The 20,733-nt window shown below is 36.2% G+C and overlaps 2 protein-coding genes across 3 annotated transcripts; both read left to right on the top strand.

The window, feature by feature from the left end:
• The first annotated feature begins 1,111 nt into the window (after nucleotides 1–1,111).
• Nucleotides 1,112–6,031, top strand: LOC103445847 (probable potassium transporter 13). 2 transcript variants are annotated; one of them, XM_008384899.4, is made up of 10 exons: nucleotides 1,112–1,440; nucleotides 2,307–2,538; nucleotides 2,635–2,883; nucleotides 2,981–3,031; nucleotides 3,248–3,508; nucleotides 3,599–3,651; nucleotides 3,921–4,035; nucleotides 4,451–4,705; nucleotides 4,812–5,334; nucleotides 5,430–6,031. In XM_008384899.4, the coding sequence occupies exons 1-10, from the start codon at nucleotides 1,399–1,401 to the stop codon at nucleotides 5,884–5,886; spliced, it is 2,238 nt and encodes a 745-aa protein (XP_008383121.2). In that variant the 5' UTR covers nucleotides 1,112–1,398; the 3' UTR covers nucleotides 5,887–6,031. The 2 variants fall into 2 exon arrangements, with proteins under 2 accessions (XP_008383121.2, XP_070662990.1); XM_070806889.1 differs by lacking the exon at nucleotides 2,307–2,538 and having other exon boundaries at nucleotides 1,118–1,440.
• A 3,989-nt stretch (nucleotides 6,032–10,020) lies between these two features.
• On the top strand, nucleotides 10,021–10,932 carry LOC103445812 (uncharacterized). Its single transcript, XM_008384870.4, has one exon. It carries the CDS (start codon nucleotides 10,161–10,163, stop codon nucleotides 10,767–10,769), a length of 609 nt encoding a protein of 202 aa, XP_008383092.1. The 5' UTR covers nucleotides 10,021–10,160; the 3' UTR covers nucleotides 10,770–10,932.
• Nucleotides 10,933–20,733: the final 9,801 nt, after the last annotated feature.

Consider the following 20,733-nt stretch of genomic DNA (forward strand, 5'->3'; position numbering starts at 1 on the left):
TGACGGGCATTAAATATGCAATAGTCAACTGTGTAGTTCGTGCTTTATACTTTGTTATTATACGAAGTATTTTATATAAACATTGTAAGATGCTACACTTTCCGACAGATTTCATTGAATTGACAACTTTGATTAACACATGTGATCATGTTGCCGCAGAAGAGAATCTATTTTTGGACAGCCGTAGCCATAGTTTAAAAACACAATATCAAAACATCAACATAGTACATGAGGAGTTGAGGAAGTACAACACCAACAAACGGCTGATGACATAAACGTATATTCTTGAACGCTCATTTATATTTGGTTTCCTTCACCTCGGTGGAATGAAATATGAATAGTAAAACCTATCGTATTTGTGTTGAATTCGATACCTAATTAGTGAATGATTTATTGGTTGATCTAGTTCAGTACTCCATCTCGTAGAGAAAAAAAGAAGCCGGTTTCAAACTTAATCTTAAAATGCATTATTCCTGTATATAGGAGCTAAACTTATCTTAACCGTGTGGAAGAACTTGTGTATGTGAAAATCGAATATAAAACTTCTGCCACAATTAAGTATGCAACCATGTAAAAGAAAATAATTACTTGTTAAGTCAGATAATCAATAACATTATCTACTACATAAAAATTTAGAAATCGACCACACCTTTAGCTAAAGGTCAAAAAATCAAAAAAAGCCACTGGGACCTTTTTTCTCGGGAGTAGGATTTTCTCCCCTCTTTTTGCCCTTTCCCTTACCTTCTCTCCTATTTGAACGGTCACGGTTAAGTTATGTCAACATTTTATATTAATTTTTTATAACAAGAAAAAGACAAAATAAGAGAATATGAGAGGAGGGGATGAAAGGAGATGAAAAGAGGAGAGTGAATTCTAGTCCTTTTTCTTGACACGTTGTAAGTTGTAACTTGTGCACGAAGCCATTCGTCATCTCTCTACGAAAAGCTCGAGAAATTTGTAGTTGTGACGGGAACACGGATGATACACCACGCGTTGTTATGAAAATTTTAATTTTTAAGTTATTAACCCTTTAACACACATAACCCACCATTTATATGGAGACACATGATGTACCATCTCGTGTGACGGTCACGCTGAAAAATCTCTAGAAAACTCGAGTCTTTATAAAATTGCCTTTCGCCTCCTTCTTCCCTCCCTCTTCTTGTTTCGGTTTATTCCCTTTTGCCATAACTGGCTTCTTCCCTTCACCAAAAATTTCACTTCAAAAGTCTGAACCTTTTAACTTCTGCTCTTTACCATTCACTGTCTCCCTTTTGGGTCCTCTTCTTTTTCACTATTCAGAAAACCCACATCAGTGTAAATAGCTTTAGTGGTGGATTACTAGTCTGTTGAACTTCACATTGATTCAGAGCATTTGGGGTCCGACTGGAAAGGGAAATGGACCCGGAATCAGCTTCCCTTTCCGGGGGCTTGCGCCCGGTGAGTGTTTCGTTACGTTCTTATGTGTGTTCAATCTTTTGCTTTCTTTTTTTGTGTGTGTTTGTTTCCAGGGAAGTTAAGTAATAGAGGAATGTAAAGAGTGAAATTTTGAGTTTTTATTTTTATTTTTACTATTTTTGGTTTTTGGAAAATGGGGTTTTGTTGTTTTTGATTCCCAATGAATGTTCGTTCAGTCTTTACAATGTGTTTGACTGTTTTCTTCCGGATTTTCTTAGCAACCAAACAATAGATGCATTTTTGTTTTGTGAAAGTGTTATAATTTAAGTTGCTGTGGCCTATGGAATCTCTTTATTTATTTATTTATTTTTTTTGTTTTCTGTTTATGGCTCTTTGGACTCCGATTCTGGTTGTACTATAGATTTTCTATTGTATCAACAAAGTTAAGTATGAGTTATTTCATGGTAATTTTCTTCATGGTTTCTTAATTCACTTCCATTGCTGCTTTATAAACCAGAATTATCGGTCCTTTCAAGATTAAGTTCACGGATTCAATCTGCCTTATTTGTCATGTTAGTTTACTAATGCTTCACTTTTAAGTGATCCTTTTGTATGAGCACCACAAAAAATTAGTTGCATTGGATACAGAGCATGTTAGAAGAACAGTATCCAAACTCCAAACTAGTTTGGGCTGATTTTAACATCGATATTTGTAGGTCTAGTAATTTTAACTTCAATCATGGTCCCGGACTGGTTTAACTCATTACAGAAGGGAAGTTTGTCCTAGTTATGCTGTCCATCTTTTTTCTTTCCAGTACTGTTCCTGCTTGGTTATATTTGCAGCGGAATTCAGTTTACGTTATAATATTGTAAGCATAATAACACTTGTCTTACTTGTTTATGAGCAGAATTTTTACACGACCACTCTATGCCTTGCTTATCAGAGCCTTGGTATTGTTTATGGGGATCTTAGCATATCCCCCATTTACGTATACAAAAGTACATTCTCACATGGTTTGAGTCTTTATGCGGAGGATCACGAGATTCTTGGCGTGCTTTCAATGGTTTTCTGGACTTTGACTATTATCCCTCTTTGCAAGTACATAATATTTGTGTTAGGAGCAGATGACAATGGTGAAGGTGCTTACAGTAACCTCAGTTATCTTATAGCTGCTTGTGAGAATATATATTGGTTGATAGTTGTTGGACATTAGAGATTCACTTTTAGTTTTACAGGTGGAACTTTTGCTTTGTACTCATCGCTATGCCGACACTCAAGGCTGGGCCTTTGGAACACAGTTCATCCTGAATATGAAAGCATACCATCTGACTGTTCTGGTTTATCTACCAAGGATACAAGAATGAGCTCCCTCATAAAAAAATTCTTTGAGAAGCATAAGAGTTCTAAAATTGTATTGCTGCTTGTAGTTTTTATAGGGGTTGGCATGATAATTGGTGATGGTATCCTCACGCCAACAATGTCCGGTATGATATTCTAAAATGTTCTCTCTGGCCCTACCAATTGACCCTTTCTGCAGTTATTGATGTTGACCTAATGAGGTTTTGTTGTGTATGTTGGCAGTTCTTTCTGCAGTTTCTGGAATTAGAATCAAAGCTCCAGATTTACATGAGAGTAAGTCAATCATAAATGCGCGTGTATATATATATATATATTATTTCTGCAGTATATTCTTGCATAAAGATTTTCGCATTGGCAATACATGGAGTTGAGAATAATGGATATAGTGCAACATTATTTGTTGTCTGATATCATGCAATACACATTTTTTCTATTCGATTTCCATTGAAAACTAACTTTTCTAATTACCTTTACGTCTGTACATGGCAGATTATACTGTGCTGATAGCGTGCATCATCTTGGTCGGACTTTTTGCTCTTCAGCATTTCGGGACACACAAAGTTGGGTTTCTTTTTGCTCCAATCATGTTAACATGGTTACTATGCATTTGTGGGGTAGGCATTTACAATATATTCCGTTGGAACCCTGGTGTTATATGTGCTCTGTCGCCCTACTATATTTATAACTTCTTCAAAATAACCAGAAGAGTTGGGTGGAGTTCCCTTGGAGGCGTTGTTCTTTGTGTTACAGGTTGGTTCATAGAAAAAAGTTCCACATCTTCAGCAGTCGCCTAGAAAACTTCATATTTTCTAAGGCTAAAACATTATTTGGCTATGGTAGGTACAGAAGCAATGTTTGCCGATCTTGGGCACTTTTCCAAACTGTCTATCAGGGTAAGCTCATTCTGATCCTTTAATTTAACTCTTTGAAGCAGAAAACTGCTCAGTACTTTTATTGTTGTGTTTTCGGCTGTTCAAATTTTTTCTCTTGCATCCTAATTCTTCATAGTTTTACAGTTTTTTCGAGAACACAATTTATCATGCTTGTTTCTAATAGTGTCACATTGCTAACTATATAGCTTTGTTTACTCTCTGGGCTTCATATGCAAGTTAATTATTTATTCTTTATGTATTTTTTTACTACTAGTTCTTTCGTCTTGCAGATTGCATTTACTGCGCTCGTTTACCCTTGCTTAATTCTTGCATACATGGGAGAAGCTGCTTATCTCTCCAAGCACAAAAAGGATCTGCGTTGCAGTTTTTACATGGCCATTCCTGGTAAATCTATATTCTTTCTGATGCAATGGTACATCAACTAGTTGTTTCCCGTAACGTCATTCTTCTTATTAGCAATTCAAATGATTTAGAGAAAGTTTTACTTGCACCTAAAGCATGTCATTATTCTTCATTATTACAGTTTTCAAAGTATAAGGCCGTTATTTTTAGTGTTCATTATATTATTAGCTTTTATCTGCTACACGTTTGTCTGCATTTTTTTTTTTAACAAAATGCACAAGAAAGACATCTATTTAACCTGCAAACCTTCTGGTGTAGCTTCTGCACCTTTAGAAGCTTCAATCTGTGTGAATGCCTTTACCAGTTTTGGACTTTATATTTAATCTTATTTAATCAGAAGCTGCCGGTGTTGAATTTGAACTGATAATTTTTTGTAAAATATTTTCTTTCCTTGCAGAGGTTATGTTTTGGCCAGTCGTTATTATTGCAACTCTTGCTTCTGCGGTGGGAAGTCAAGCAATAATTTCAGCTACCTTCTCAATAGTCAGTCAGTGCAGGGCCCTTCGGTGCTTCCCGCGTGTGAAGATCAAACATACATCAAATCAGATACATGGGCGGATATACATACCTGAGGTGAACTGGATGTTGATGGTATTATGTCTTGCGGTTGTTATAGGTTTCAGAGACACTCATATGATAGGCAATGCATACGGTCTGTGCTCTCTCTCTCTCTCTCTCTCTCTCTCTCTCTCTCTCTCTCTCTCTCTTCATTTGTGCTATTTTGAAATAAGCGGTTTTACACCATGTTGCATTTACAGGGCTTGCTGGAGTGACAGTGATGTTCATCACGACCTGCTTGATGTTTCTAATTATTAGTACTGTTTGGAAGCAGAAGGTTATCATGGCATTCTTGTTTTTTGTAATCTTTGGATCCCTTGAACTACTCTATATTTCTGCCTGCCTTGGAAAAGTACATCATGGAGGTTGGCTTCCCCTTCTATTCGCTCTTGTAATTGTGTCTTTGATGTCTATCTGGAATTACGGGACTGTAAAGAAGGATGCATTTGAGCTAGATAACAAGGTATCGTTGGATAGACTTCTAAGCTTTGGGCCAAGCCTAGGTATTACAAGGGTCCCTGGAATCTGCCTAGTTTACTCTAAAGTTGCGTTTGGTCTCCCTCCAATGTTTGCACATTTTGTCACGAACTTCCCTACATTTCATCATACTCTCATCTTTGTGACCCTTAAATATCTGATGATTCCAAAAGTTCCACTTGGTGAGCGTTTTCTTGTTAACCGGATTGGCCCACCAGAGTTGTCTATTTTCCGGTGTATTGTAAGGTACTTTCCACAAAGTTTCTCTGGTTTGAAGCCAAACCTCATTGAATTTTTGCATGAATAGCTCTCGGAACTTCTCTAATGCTATTATTGGGCAGGTATGGATACAAGGATGTGAAAGATTGCTACAACTTTGAAACCCAACTGATTGAAAAGGTGGCGGAGTTCTTGAAACAGGAGAGAAATAGTGAAGAATTGGCAGTTAGAGGGCAGTCACCGAACCAAATATCTGCAGCAACACGAAATGAGGTTTATGGAGGCAGAGCTGTGCATTGGAGTGATGATGTTAGTGGCGGCAGTAGTGAGCAGTGGAGAGATGGAGTTGGCAGTGCTAAGCAGTGGATGAAAAAACTCATGGAGGCACGGGAAGCTGGTGGCGTGACCTACATGATGGGCAATCCTTATGTTGAGGCAAGTGAGGTATCACCGTTCCTGAAGAAGTTTGCGATTGACATTGTCTATAATTTTCTGAGGCGGAATTGCAGGCGTCCAGCAGTCACACTTGGAATTCCGCATACCTCAGTGATCGAAGTGGGAATGCTTTATCAGGTGTAAATATAGTGTGGACGGAGACGCAGTAAATAAACTCAAAGGTAAGACAGGATGCTTATGGATACCAATTACATGAAAAATGCTTAGATGTGTATATGGTGCAGGTTGTAATATGATCATAAATAAGCAAGAAAGTTTTGGCAAAGAATTCACGTACGTTCAAAGTATTTTACTTTTGTGAAGCGTGTTTACACTAATCTTCTCCCATGTTAGAAGACCTAGACAGAAATTTTAAACTAGCTTACTAGAGAGGAGTGCATGATGATTTTTTTTTTAAATGTCAAATTCATTAGCAACTCCCTAAACCTTTTATGCAAAAAAGATTGAAAACACGGTAATTCTGTCATTTCTTTATTTGTTTTCCGAATTTTAATTTGTATGGTTACTTTCACAAAAATTGACAAACAACCAAATGAATTGATGAGTGTCCTCAAAGCTGCGACATAAACATTATAAACTTAAATTTGATAGCTCAAGCCACCAACTTCCCGGTGATCAATTAATTGTGTGCCCGCAAATCACTCCCTTAAATCAATGCCTAACACTAACTAACCGTCCAATCTCACACTTTTGTTGCCTTCAAAGTTTGTGTGGTCGCTTTTCCATTATATAGCTTCTCTCATTCATCTCTCTCTCTCTCTCTCTCTCTCTCTCCCCCCCCCTCTCCCCCTCTCCCTCTAAGTTCCGATACTCGGTAGACGTCGGACCAACAGATTCCTCCGACCTAGACACAAACCCCTCCTCCACACCCCCTGCAAGTAGGGCTCACCCATCTGAAAACTTTGTCTTGGCCGCATACGACTTGTCAGACACAAGAATCTCTCTCTCCAAACAAAAGGGCTTAAGGGTTACAAAATGTATTATCTGTGTTTGGCTGCCTATAGCATCTTTTTCAATGCATCTAGGGTTATGTTTACTCTTGCTCTACTTCTCTTGGTTTCACTTTATGTCTTTTTACTCTTTGAGAGAGTGAAGAGCTTTCATGCATTATCTGCCTTTGGTTGCAAGCAAGAGGTCGGGAACTTGGTTTATCTCTGGTTTCAGGAGACCACTGCATATAATGGGTCAAGGTGAGATGATCGCCACCGCTGGTTTGGGAGATCGAAGGCATGGACGGTTGTGATCGTCGGTCGTCAGCCATGGAGTTTGATATAAAAATCATAATAATTTGCTTTCATATTTGTAACAAGGTATTATTTTTTGGGTTTTTTTTTTTAATCCTTGAAACATATTGAAATTTAATAAAACTATGGTGTTAGATTACATATTGATTATAGTCCTTTAATCAGTCCTTAATTCAAATTAATTAATGTATATTGGCCTAATCGGATAAATAGTCTCGTGGTCATAAGGTATTCGCAAGATAGCCCATGTGATAAAAAAGATTTGGATTTAAACCCTTGTGGTCTAAGTCTCTTAGGATTTATACCCAAAATTGAAACTTCCATCATTCCTCCCTTATGAGTGTCACATATGAGGATAAGATGCTCATTTCATCCCCCGTTTTGCTTTTTGCCATGAGAACGCAACCTTCGACCTTCAGTTGAGCTGGTGCATGATGTTGCAGGCTCGGTGCTTTCTTCACCTATAACAGAAAAATTAGGGAACTCAATTTATTATTTATATATCATCAATTATAAAATAGTAATTCATCCCTCCCTCCCTTAAGATGATCCTCAATCAAATACAAAGTTTGAAAATTAAGAGAGAAAAAAACAAAAACCCAATAGCTCAAATCTCCGAGTATCCTTCAATTCACTAAATAATTTGCAATCCAATTATTAAAATTATAATCTATTATAATTATCGTGAACTAATATTAACACTGCTCATAAGTGCCCTGATTGGGGGGATTTTGATCTCATTCATGTCTCATAGATCAATAGGGGATTTGCATTCCTTATCCATTTTACTCTTCTTAGAAGAAAGCGGAAAAAAAAAAAAAAAAAACCCTAACCCTAAAAACTAACCCAGAAGAACAAATCCCAGTTACCCCTCAGCCCGAGAGTTGCGATTCTCTTCTTCTGTGAGCTGCACGGATATCCCAAACCGCTATGCATGACGCATCTTCTTCTCAATGGCGGTGGTTGTGTTGGTACATATGATAACGGGCCACCCCAAATTTCTTCACAAACTGCTGTTTGACCAACGGGCCACCCCGATTCCGTGAAACCGAATTGGGATTTCAGGGCTTCTTTGGGTTTGGGATAAAATTTGAGGGTTTGGAATAGCTTTTGGAGGCCGTGGGTGTGGCTGAGAAGAGGAGGAAGAGGAAGGGAGTGAAGGTGAAGGATCTAAACGTAATTACAGAGTGAGTAAAGGGAAGGATGAGGGATTTGATGGATGGTATGAAACGGGAGATGAAATGATCATCTTATCCTCGCATGTGACATCCATGTGCATGATACTAACGGAGAAATGACGGAAGTTTCAATTTTGGGTATAAATCCTAACAGACTTAGATCACAAGGGTTTAAATCCGAATTTTCTTGCCACATGGGCTACCTTCTGAATACCTTATGACCACATGGATTATTTATCCGATTAGGCCATGTATATTTTATTCAATGTCTCCTATTAAATATTCGAATTTATTAATATACACATTTTAATTTATTTTTTGACAAAAAAAAGGGATTTTTAATTTATTAATCTCATTTAACATTCTTCAAACTTGAAAGACTCAATTAATGTACCTAAATGTTAGTACCAAAATGTATTTACTGAAGGGTGTGTACTGAAATGTATTAATTAATGTACCTAAATGTTAGTACTGATATGTATGTACCGAACCGAAATGTATGCACTGAAATGTATTATAGTTATTGTACCTAAATCTGTGTACCGAAATAGATATACTAAAATATATTAAATGATTTTATATATCTAAATGAAGAAGACAAAGTATATCAAAAATAAAAATGTTTACAACAAAATATATAATGATCAATGAAATGAAAATTATTATTATAAGGAAATATAATTAATACATAAAATTAGACAGGAAAAAAAGAAATAATTAAAACATCAAAATATAATTAATAAACGAGGTGATTAATGTATCAAGAGACTAAAACTAGATTTTGATCTTACTCATGGTTTTAGTAAAGTCACTAACAGTCATATTTGCCAAGGATTAAACGAAGTTTCCTTTTTTTTTTTTTTTTTTTTTTTACTTTTTGTAGCAAGTATAGTGCAAGCAATATGAGTGACGGTGAGAGGAAATTAAACACACAAATTTGTGCCAAAATGAATGATCTATAATATAAAAATTTCAGAAGATGTGTACATTGATCTATATATCATAAAATTCCGATGCCGGCATGCTGGCCGTCACGTTCCGTCAGTGTGCCAGGCACGTGTCTGCACGTAGCCGGCGCGTGACGACCAGCAAGCCTCAATTTGGGTCGGGGTGTGTCATGTATGAACATTTTTCTTTATTTACCTCTAAAAGTTTACCATATGTTTCCGTCCTTGATGTTTTGACGCTCAATCGTTTATGAATGTGGAATTTAACACAGTTACGCGAAGAAGGTTGTGAAGAGCAACTTTTGTATATGCTCCGACCAAAAATTGTGGGCAAAAACGCCGAAATACTAGTAGTCGTTGATGACGGTTTGAGCGTAAATATATAAAACATGATAATAGTATAAACTATAGGAAAAGAAATAAAGTAAAAAGTTTATGAAAATAGAGATAACTTTTTTTTTTTTTGGGTAAAGGAGATAGAGGTAACTTACTCCTAAAATCAACATGCAAATATTTTGCCGTTTCTATTGACAATGAAATTGTATAATTAGAAGATCCTCGTGATCTTATTTAGAACCTCCTTAATCAGGACTTGTAATGGTTTGAATTCAATAAAATATCGAGTTTTCGTAAAAAAAAAAAAACACTTGCTCCTAAATCAACGTGCAAGTATTTTGGCACTTACTTAAATCATCATGACCGTTGGAGCGTGCCACTTCAGGGGACAAACATGAAATTTCACTATCACAGATCTGATGATCTGGATCATGACCGTTGGAGCGTGCCACTTCAGGGGACAAACATGAAATTTCACTATCACAGATCTGATGATCTGGAATAATCCTAGCCATTACAAAAGCTCGCGATCTCGTGAATACCCGTCATAAGGTAGGGGTACTTCCGGAAATCTACTTTTAAAATATTCCAAATTTGACCGTTATAACACTCGAAACCCTCGCGACCGTTTCAAAGTCCCACTCACCACTCACCCCAGAAATTCCCACTACCTTTCTCTGACACAAAAATCCATGGCCGACGAGAGCACAAACAAATCGATCATGGAGCCGAAGTTCTCTCACCCACTTCACCAAATCTCTCAGTCTCCGAGCCACAAGCTTCTCCTGAAGCAATGGCTGAAAGAAGAAGAGCTAATCCTCAACAGGGTCTCTCTCAAGGAGTCCCAAATCGACTCGGTTCGAAAGGAGATCACGATGCTCTTCATCTTCTTCTTCCTCTTCCACTCCACGGCTCTCACCCTTCTCTTCAGTTCATCGTCTCGGGACCCGAACGGGTCCGCGTGCCGCAGGTCCTGGATCCCATCGCTCTGCTCTCTCTGCTTCTCGCTGGGGATCATTTGGGCGATAAGGTATAAAAGCGACACGGAGGGGCACCTGGAGAAGTTGTTGGAGAGAGAAAAGGAGGATAAGAACCTTCTGGGAAAATGCATTGAGGAGCTGAAGAAGAAGGGGTTGGAGTTCGATTTGTTGAAGGAGGTCGACGCGCTGAGGAGGGCCAAGAGTTTGAGAGTCGAAGCGAAGGCGGTGAGGAAGTGGAATGCGAGGGATTTTGTGACTCTGTTTTTCTTCACTGTGTCTTGCTTTGTGATCATTGTCACCAGAGTTATTTTGTGTAACTAGGAAGGTCGAAATCGGGTTGGATTTCGGGGATTAGATTGGTTAATTATTGGGTTTTGGATAAGTGGTGGGGGAAGAAATTGGTTGCAGAATGTTTTGTTCTGCTATTTGTAATTCGGGGAATTTACGTTGGCATAGTTATGAAACAAATCTGGATGACTGCTCATATTAGCCTTAAAATGTTTTTTTTTTTTTTTTGACTATTAAATTTGATCTCATTTGATTATAACCGTTATATTATAAGTAAAAAACAGCATTTGATTATAACCGTTATATTATAAGTAAAAAACAAAAAAAAAAAGTTTGAAATATGATTGTTTGATGGGTCTAGAATAATTTAAGCCAAACTTAAATCCTGGGAGAATCTAGCCCAGAGATATATTTTCTTCCCATGACCCATGGTTGGAGATAGTTTGAGGGGGTTTTAAAGCTTATATTTTAAGCTTTATCCCGTCGGTTGGAGATAGTGTAAGAAGAAGAAAAATTGAGATAGCACATGCATGGGGAGTAAGAAAGAAACTAAAATATTAAACAGTGAGCCAACAATGGCCACGAGGTTCTCAAGGTAGGGTTAAAAATAGGCCACTGCAATGGAGCTGGCTAGTAATTCCACCCTTGCAAGCAGTCTAGAATGTCTCTATTTCGCCGATTTCTGTAATTCTCTGTTCGATAACTTTAACTACCGGAATAAGAAGAATGGTGGAGATTGCAACTTCTGCACTAACTTGTTTGGTAAGGAGTTAAACAAAGGAATTAAACACTAGTGTGTGAGTAATTCATTGATTTCGAAACTGAAATCCTTGCACTTAATCTTACAAATTTGAAATTTCATATATAGAAAATCAATTTGTTTTACCAATCTACAAATACGAAAATCACATATGGAAATAAGCTATATATATATATTGCGACGTTTAGTCACGAAACCACCCCTGCGGTTGCATTTCACTCTTTAATTTTCCACATACGCGTGATCCACTGGTAGTACTTGGGTTCAAGCTTCTGTTCTTTCCAAACTTTGGCGAAGTCTGAAAATTAGTTGACCTGCGAAATCTGAAGAAAGATCGGAGAACAACACGTCTTTCTCTTCTTTCAGCCAAGTAGAGAACTCATTGTTCTTGGCACTCAAGTTTCTGCTAGCAAAAATACGACTTCTCAAGTCCTAACCATCAGAAAAGCCGAGGATCCCTTATGCCAACTGCCAAACTTCTACTTTCCAAAGCACAGCTTCTAGACTGAAACGAAGGTGCATCCACGTTTTACGAGTTCACACATCAGTTGCTAGATACAGGGAACGGTTAGTTGCCAATGGATTTCTCAAGAAGCTGGATTAGACTACTATGAGACCTTTAGTCTTGTGGTTAAACCAACCACAGTGAGATTGGTTTTAGCATTGGCTGCTCACATAGCTGGAAACTAAGCAATTAAATGTAAAAAAATGCATTCTTCCATGAGTTGAAGAGAAAGTTTATATGGCTCAGCCCCAAGGGTTCGGTCATAGTTCTCACCCAAATTATGTTTGTAAGTTGGAGAGTTCTTTATCTGGTTTAAAAGTTAAAACAGGCTCCTAGAGCCTGAAACGACAAGGTCACCAAGTTTATGCTTCAATTAGGATTTAAGTCCTCTTATGAAGAACTTTCTTTGTTTGTCAAGTATGATGGTAAGTCTATTATTGTCTTACTATTATATGTTGATGATATTATTCTCACTGATGATAGTGGTGGTGCAATTCAAGATTTCTCAATTGGCAAGGGAAATTTGATTTGAAAGACTTGGGTATTTTGCAATTTTCCTTGGACTTCAAATTATTATCAGTCACAAGGGCTATGAAGTATGTCAAGGATTTACTGAACAAAGCCAACATGTTGGATTGTAAACCTTGTCTTACTTCTTATCATCCTAATCGGAAATTGTTGAATCTGAAGTGCTCCGTTTTCAGATACTGCATTTTACAAAAGTATTGTTGGTGCTCTATAATATTTGATATTTACTAGACCAGACATTGCTTTCATAGTAAACCAAGTGTGTCAGCTCATGCATTCACCTCTTGAATCTCTTTTTGCTACAGTCAAAAGGTTTTTGAGGTATCTTAGGTGCAACATACTGATTTTGTAGTATTTATTGGCTCCAATCCTATTTCTTGGAGTTCTAAGAAGCAACACATTGTTAGTAGATCCTCCACAGAAGCATAATACACAACTATGGCTACTGTCATTGCAGAAGTTGTTTGGATACATCAGCTACTCAAGGACTTACATTTCTAGCATTGGCTACTAATCCCCACTAATCCTGTATTGCATTCCAAGGCCAAACATAGAGACTGACTATCATTTTGTGCGTGAAAGAGTTCAACAAGGAACTATTATGTTGCATTATGCGGCTTTTGCAGACCAGTATGTAGATATATTCACAAAAGGATTGTGTTCTCCCTAATTTATTTTTCATTGTTCTAATCTCATGTTTGGTTGTTCAAAGCATGAGCTTGATGAGGATGATGGTGTTAAATATGCCATGTGTCATTATCACCATTGGATTTGTCTTAACTTAGTTAATCTACTGTGTATGTTGTATCTATAAATAATATGAGTTCCGTAATTATTACACAATTATTAACTGAGATTTCAAATTACATCTGCCAGTTTCTCTCTCTTCGATTCTTTTGTCTCTATCTCTCTCTTTAGATTTTCTCTAGATTGTTCGTAATTGTTCTAAATTGTTGACAATAAATAATTAATTATTTTTCAGTATCTATATGTGTATGTATTTCATTTATACAAATAAAATAACCTTCAATTTTTTTTTGAACTTTCTACAAATTTTCTTATTCAAATCTTGAAATATGTCAAGAAAATCCAAGGTATGTAGGGAAGTAGTGTGGCCCATACGTGTTTTATCATATTGATAAGGGAGCCAACATGAAAGCCAGTCAACTACCAATGTGCTACCATGGATATATAAGCCATGGGGGCCAATCTGGTAAGATTATTGCAGCCATGTACGGATTGACTGGGAGACTAGACTATTGTTTCGGATCGTTTTCAAATTTCAACTGAAGGCTAAGTGTACCAACCAATTTTCAAAGTTCAACTCAGACTTTGGTTTTCTTGGAAATAGAATAAAGAAGCAGAACATAATTAGAAAAGGAAACTTACTCCATCAATGGCTTGGATCGAGGCAGTCAATTTTCGACCAAGTATTTTATCTAATTGTAATATCCTATTATTGGTAAATTACATTTTGACCTCTCCCATTTTTGTTCAATTTTAAATTCAAATAAAGGATTTTTAAATTTTTTCAATTCATGCAACGGCTCACGATTTAATACTAGTGTCATACAATCGTTAGAGATTCTATTAAGTTAACCGTTAAATGATGATACGACAAATAACTGACTCATATATTTGCTAACGTGACAATCAATTGTACGACATTATTACACTATTTTATTTACAAGAACAATCTTTAGGAATTATGGTGGGGGGGAAAAATAGTGTTGTTTAATTTTTAAGTTTTTATGGGGGTGAGATTTATAAGGTGGCTGGGGTGATAGGGTTGGTCATTGGTGGGTGGGACTAGAAGCTGTCACATCCTAGCCCGGATCCCATCACATCCCTAGCTCGACTCCGCCGTAGTATGATATTGTCGCTTTGAGCCCCGACCACGCCCTCACGGTTTTGTTTTTGGGAACTCACACGAGAAATTCTTAGTGGGTCACCTATCATGGGATTGCTCTCGCGCGAATTCGCTTAATTTCGGAGTTCTGATGGAATCCGAAGTCAGTGAGCTCCCAAAAAGCCTCGTGCTAGGTAAAGTTGGGAATATACATATAAGGCTTATATGATCCTCAACCCTGAACGATGTGGGATCTTACAAAAGTTCCCTTTATTGATTAAAGAACATTAAACAAACAATAAATTAAGGAGCACTAAATTGTGTGTTATAGCATGTTTAGTCCCCCTTTAGCAAAAAATATTAATCTACTATTGAAATTTGTAAAATATCACAAGTAAATTAAGAAGGTCAGTCAAGGTTTGTAATTGATCATTTTGAGTTTAGGAATGTCATTGGAGGGAGCTTAAAGCTAAGGTGGCCAAAATTTGTGAACTAAACTCTACGCCTTAAGCAATTAACGTAGTGAATTATTTTTTTGTAATGAATAAATATTACCTATGCATGCTTTGGGAATGTTAAAAGACATTGTAATGGTTAGGTTGGGAAAAATGAAGATTTTTAATGAGAAAATCAGTACAATGTGATCAAATAGTCAATGTGCGAAAATGTAAAAGAGGTTTAGAAGTGCAATGATCAAACACTGTCGAAGGCAAATTGGAGGAGAAACCGAAGGCCGCAAGTGCGTAGTTAAGGGTATTGGTGATGACATAAATGTCTTCTCTCTGCATTTTATGTCGTTCGGTGTTGGTCGTTGGGTGGTGAGTTCAAATTCAATACCGACTCACTGACATGTACGGCGCTTTGGAAACTACTTCACTTCATTTCATTATATATAGAGACTAGACTGCCAAATTCTGCACCCTTTTCAACGGCCCGTGTAGGACTGTCTCTGCCCTTCCTTCTACAAGACTCAAGCTGCCAGCCGGACCCGGACGTACATTGCTCTTCGATGGTCTCCCAATAATTTAAACAAAAACTAGCCTACAATTGTTGAATTTGTTTTCCCTGTTTTCTTGCTTACTCCAAATCAAGAGTGATATTGTTTGTATATGCAAAACTAATTTACCACACGTAGTCTTAGACTCAAATCCCAAACAAAATCACACACAATGTTAACTCGATAGTATGTGATTTTGTTTAGAATTTATATCTAAAATCCGTGTCTGACTTTGTTTCAGGTTTACGTCAAAAGTTATATATTGACAATGTGTGTGGTTTTATTTAGGGTTTAGGTGTAGAATTGTACAATGAACCAAACAAAGTCCCACCATTTCGGATTAGCTTGATTCAAGGCTCAAATTAGTAGCATGACCAAACGAAACTAATCTAGATAGTAGCATGACCAAACGAAACTAATCTAGATAGCGACCTATTTATTCTACTTGTTGGAAATTTTGAGTAGAAATTCATTGTTCCACATTGATCACTACCAAAAGATTCCATCACTTTATAAGGCTTTGTCCCTTAAAGAAATTAATTGGAGTGATGGATCATGGAGAATAAAATTGGGCTTAACCTGGGGGTTGGACTTTGGGGTGTATCAAAAGATGGGCCTTGGGGCTTTCGGGCTCTAATAATTAAATTCTTTAATTAATTATTTTTGGATTTAATTAATTAATTATTTTTTATGTCAACCGTCATCTTTTCAGATGAAGTCTAAAGTGATGAAAGAACGCTAGCGAGCAAAGCACCCATCTGAGAAGATGTCTCCCAACAAACGCATCTTATACTCATACCTATTGCGAACAAGCATAAACTTATTTTATATATATATATATATATATATATCCATCTGCATGGTATTTAAAACACAAAAATAAAATTCTTCTTCTACAATTCCAAACATTCTTACTAAGAGAATCACAAAAAATATTTGCCAGAAGTCAAGTTTTCTGGTGCTGGAATTCTAACTTAGATCGTTGAATCCTGGTGAAGCAGACGTTCGTAGAACTACAAGCATTGGGTAGGGACAAAATTTCTGTTTCAAGGACATTGTGGTACGCAAGCCTCGATCTTCAATTTGTCTGTTTAATATTATTAATTCGCATTTATAATTTATTAGCATATATATTTATCATTGATTGTTGATATTTATCCAACAATCCTATTGTATGTTATGTCTTTGATAAGTACTTTTTAGATGGGAATGGAGAAAAAAGCCTTTGTGCCTTCAAATAAGGGGCATATATAGCATGTATTTCTTGAAGCTAGGTTCCAGATAGCCAACCACAATAAGACAATTGCATGGCTACAAGAAAAAAAAAAGACATTGAATATCGTGACTTCGATCAATTCACCGTTTACCCGATCGTATCTAAACCATCTTAGTTTAGTTCGTTTGATGGTAAAGATCTGAAATATATTAGTAAATATTAGTGTAGGTCTGATTTGTTTGTCATCATCCGGACTTTCTAGTAGCCATTAGTAGAAATTAATCTGTCTTGATCTGTTTGTAGTTGGTCCCTATTAATTTGTATTTTACAATAAACTCATTGAAGTACTAATCAAAATTCAAGAATCTGTTGCCTTGGTATGTATTTTCTTCTGGTACTTTAGATTCCACGTAGCTCATTGAACTTTTCAACCCTATGCGGATTTTGTTTTTCATTTGTATCAATATCGATCTTAACTATTGGAACAAAATGGTATTGTTGATCAATTAGCGGATTGGAGTTTTAATATGGATCTCGTTCGCTTTGTTTTCTATGGCACTCGTCACTTGTGCATGCTTGAATCGAGTTAACTCTTATGGATCATTATTTTGGTGTTTGTAAAGTGTGGTATATTTATACCCCCAATTTTACCAAACAACAAAAATATCCTAACTTGTTGGTTTCTCTTGACACTATTATATAAAATTCACTCTTTTGCACAAACATAAAATCTGATATGGACAGAAAAAATTTTGATTCTCAAAAAATAAAGCGGGGAGTTCTACGAAGATTTATAAATTTGTATTATGCATTCCATCTCATTGACAAACAACAACAAGAAGAGACTTAAAACTCTGAAAAGCTAGCATATATTATACATATGGGTGAAAATGGGGGTGGCTTGGCTCCTTGATCAAATGCAATATGTATCTTGCAAGAAATAATCTCTTTGTAGCTTTCAAGTACAGCCCAAACCAAACGTCATTGTTTAGACAACCATATAGTTGAACTAATACTAGTGCTTTTTGAATGTTGGGTACTTCTCTAATTAAAGAATGATTAATATTCCTCCTCATGGACCATACTTATATGGCATTTCAAAGTTCATACCCATGGATTTGGAGTTTTCCTCAATCTAGCCCTGTGAATTCTGCTAGAATCCAATGCTATGAACAAAGTTAGAAGCGTGGCTACAATATTATGTGGCTTTAATTAACTGCACTGGAATATTAATAGGATAGATGAACGGTGATGACAAATGATTTATTTCTTTAAATCTCACCCATTCATATTTACGTTGAAATAACGTAGTACCTTAGATTTTCCACAAATTAGCAAAGTTAAGACAGACCTTAAATACATAGAGAATCAAGGACGGTGAGTCAGCCCTGGTATTCCTGAATCCTGGTACAGAAAAGCTTATGGAGCTCCATTCCTGCAGCCTCCTCACAATCAATGAGAATTTCCGCTGTTCCTTTCTTGTTCATTAAATATGTTTGGAAGGTTCGTCATCAGAGTCGTGGAATTTTAAAATAATAACAACTAGGTTGCATGCATGATTGGTAATAATTAGAACACGCTATATCCACGCGGTGTGGAAACGGTGATAGCTAGGGTTTTTTGTGATGAGCTGCCTGCGAATGATTACGGATGACTTTTGTACAAGCTGGTCTCTCAGTTCACACACAGTTCAACGATTAACGAATTAAAAAAACTATATATTACTGGATTTTGAAAATTAAAAGGAATATTTATTATTCTGCGGTGCACCGTGATGGCATCAACATGGCTTCCGGGGGTTCTCATTTAAAGAAGCATAATGTTACAGTTGGTTAGTTAATTTTATAAAGAACATGGGGTAGTTAACAAGTTAAAGGACTCTGTGGTTACAAAATTAGTCTACATTACCAAATGTAGGTAGTTGATTGGATGACAATGAAGATCCAAATTGAGTTCACATTCGGCCACCTTATATTCTCAAATACTTTGCCCTTCATCTCCAAACATGAATCCCCTAGCTAGCATTGAATACCAACAAATTGATGATCCAATCATTCGGAAGTATAGATTAAAAAACCGATGGAATTAACATGTTCTTATGTACATGATATGATTAGAGTGTCGGAGTTTAACTAAACTTCACCACTCTAATCATGCAATATAACTGTGAATAATTCTCAACATGGAAAAGAAAAAAAAGTTATGTGGGATGGCCATACCTACTAACTGGCACATGTATTTGTGCTAGTTCAAATCAAGTCAATTTATATAGTAGCGCTTACAAATTATTAAGTTAATACGAAACTAACTACTTGTTTAGGCATTTCCATAATTTAACCTCATAATCCAAATCGTTCATTTTTAGGCCATTCATCCTTGCTAATATTAGTACTTGAAATTTCTTGGCAAAACTTTCATCTACTAAATCTTATTTCTCACATGGCGAACATTATGATTTTTTGTAGGTCAATTAATTTAGTTTATTCATTGCGATTATAATTGAACTAAATCTCTGTCCTTAAATCTATGCAGAATGTATATATGCACCACGGCATTGATTTTTCCAATGTCTGTTTACGTATGTATTGAATAATGTTATTATGATAAGTCAATTGGCTTATACAATATGCCAAAATAATTCTCGTGCTTCTTCAATTATGCTAAATTATTTGGTTAAAAGAGGAGTTTGGATTGATCACGAACTTAGGCATATATTGATTATATTAATATCTGCAGGTGTATAAAGTGCATGCAGACGGTACTCACTCGTTTTCTTTTTGGTCAGCAAGCATGGCTTTCCAACTAGACAACAAGTAAGCTTTGTGAAAATCTCCATGGCACTCCCTAGCTAGTTAGTTCATTACTTTATACTTGGATTGGGTTGTGTAAACCCTAAATTTGAAATATAACTAGTTGCACATCGTTATCCATGAGTGGGGCACGAGTTATATATATGCGGGACCTAGCTAGGGCAACAAAAAGGTACTTATTAGGAACTAATGCAACATTAGGCAATTTAATCATATTTTCAACAAAAAAAGGCATTCTTAATTAATTGTAAACTCTTGTTGGTTACGTTATAAAAAAGAATAGTATTGCCTTTTCCATAATTTTGTTCACACGTGCATCACGCAAATGAAATGTAGTAGTGAACCAGTAATTGGTGTGTGTGCAACACGCAAATGAAATTAAAGAAGTTTTTGACATACTTTTTACATTCGGCAAGGTCATCACTAACTTCATTGATATTTTTTCAATTAAAAGAGTCATTTATTATTTTGTGTAAAGTTTTACCACAAAATATCGTGCTAATATTAGTTGTGAACCTCTAAAATATAAACCAAATACTATTTTGTTATATTTACAATGTGATACTCTATTCTCCTTCTCTTTTAGTGTTGAATATTAGACTTTTACAAACATAAACAAGTACGTAACACATGTATTTAGTGCTCAAACTTTGCAATCTGATCATAAAATATAGCCGGTTAAAACCCTATTGGACTCTAAACTTATCACATAAAGGTTTAAGTTTAGTGGAAATTGAAATCAGTTAAAGTTAATATTTGAACAAATCTTTTTTCCTTTAAAGTAGGACAATAAGGTCGAACACTAACAGTGGATATCCCACGTTGGCATGTAGTGGACGTGCAGTTTTTGCCAAACTGTTTATATGATATGAAGAAATGGTTGTGGTTTCACATCTATGAAATAGTTTAGTCCTTGCTCAAGAGGTACACGTTCTTTTTCTGTAACTAGCCATATTGTAGTGAGAACATAAGATCCCCATTGAGTAGAAGACTTCTCCTCGATCATTCACTTCATCAGGTTTGTTTTAATTCATACTATGTACTTCACTTGTTTCATGTGTTGTAGGTAGCTAACCTTTAGAGTTCCAACAGTTAAAGCTAAAACATATAAATCAAGTTCTTTTGTAACTCTATAAAATTAAGTCGACAGGTTTGTTTTGTTTTGTCTGTTTATTTTTTGGTTTAAGCACTCAAATATAAACGATAAGGTTAAAAGTATGATATGGTCATCGAGAAGTAACACGGAGATGTGCGGTTATACTTGGCTTAACCATCCCCCATCTTCGTTGGTGCATATTTTAAATAAGGATGGCCTCCCATGTCCTCCGTAAT

The sequence above is a fragment of the Malus domestica genome, chromosome 10, assembly GCF_042453785.1.
Source record: "Malus domestica chromosome 10, GDT2T_hap1".
NCBI lineage: Eukaryota > Viridiplantae > Streptophyta > Magnoliopsida > Rosales > Rosaceae > Malus > Malus domestica.

What these genes read in the sequence shown, in the direction of transcription:
- LOC103445847 (XM_008384899.4), top strand. Translation starts at nt 1,399, where the DNA reads ATGGACCCGGAATCAGCTTCCCTTTCCGGGGGCTTGCGCCCG. An exon ending in TTTCCAAACTGTCTATCAGG is followed by an intron (nt 3,652 to 3,920) that starts GTAAGCTCATTC and finishes TTCGTCTTGCAG; the next exon opens with ATTGCATTTACTGCGCTCGT. An exon ending in TTTTTACATGGCCATTCCTG is followed by an intron (nt 4,036 to 4,450) that starts GTAAATCTATAT and finishes CTTTCCTTGCAG; the next exon opens with AGGTTATGTTTTGGCCAGTC.
- LOC103445812 (XM_008384870.4), top strand. Translation starts at nt 10,161, where the DNA reads ATGGCCGACGAGAGCACAAACAAATCGATCATGGAGCCGAAGTTCTCT.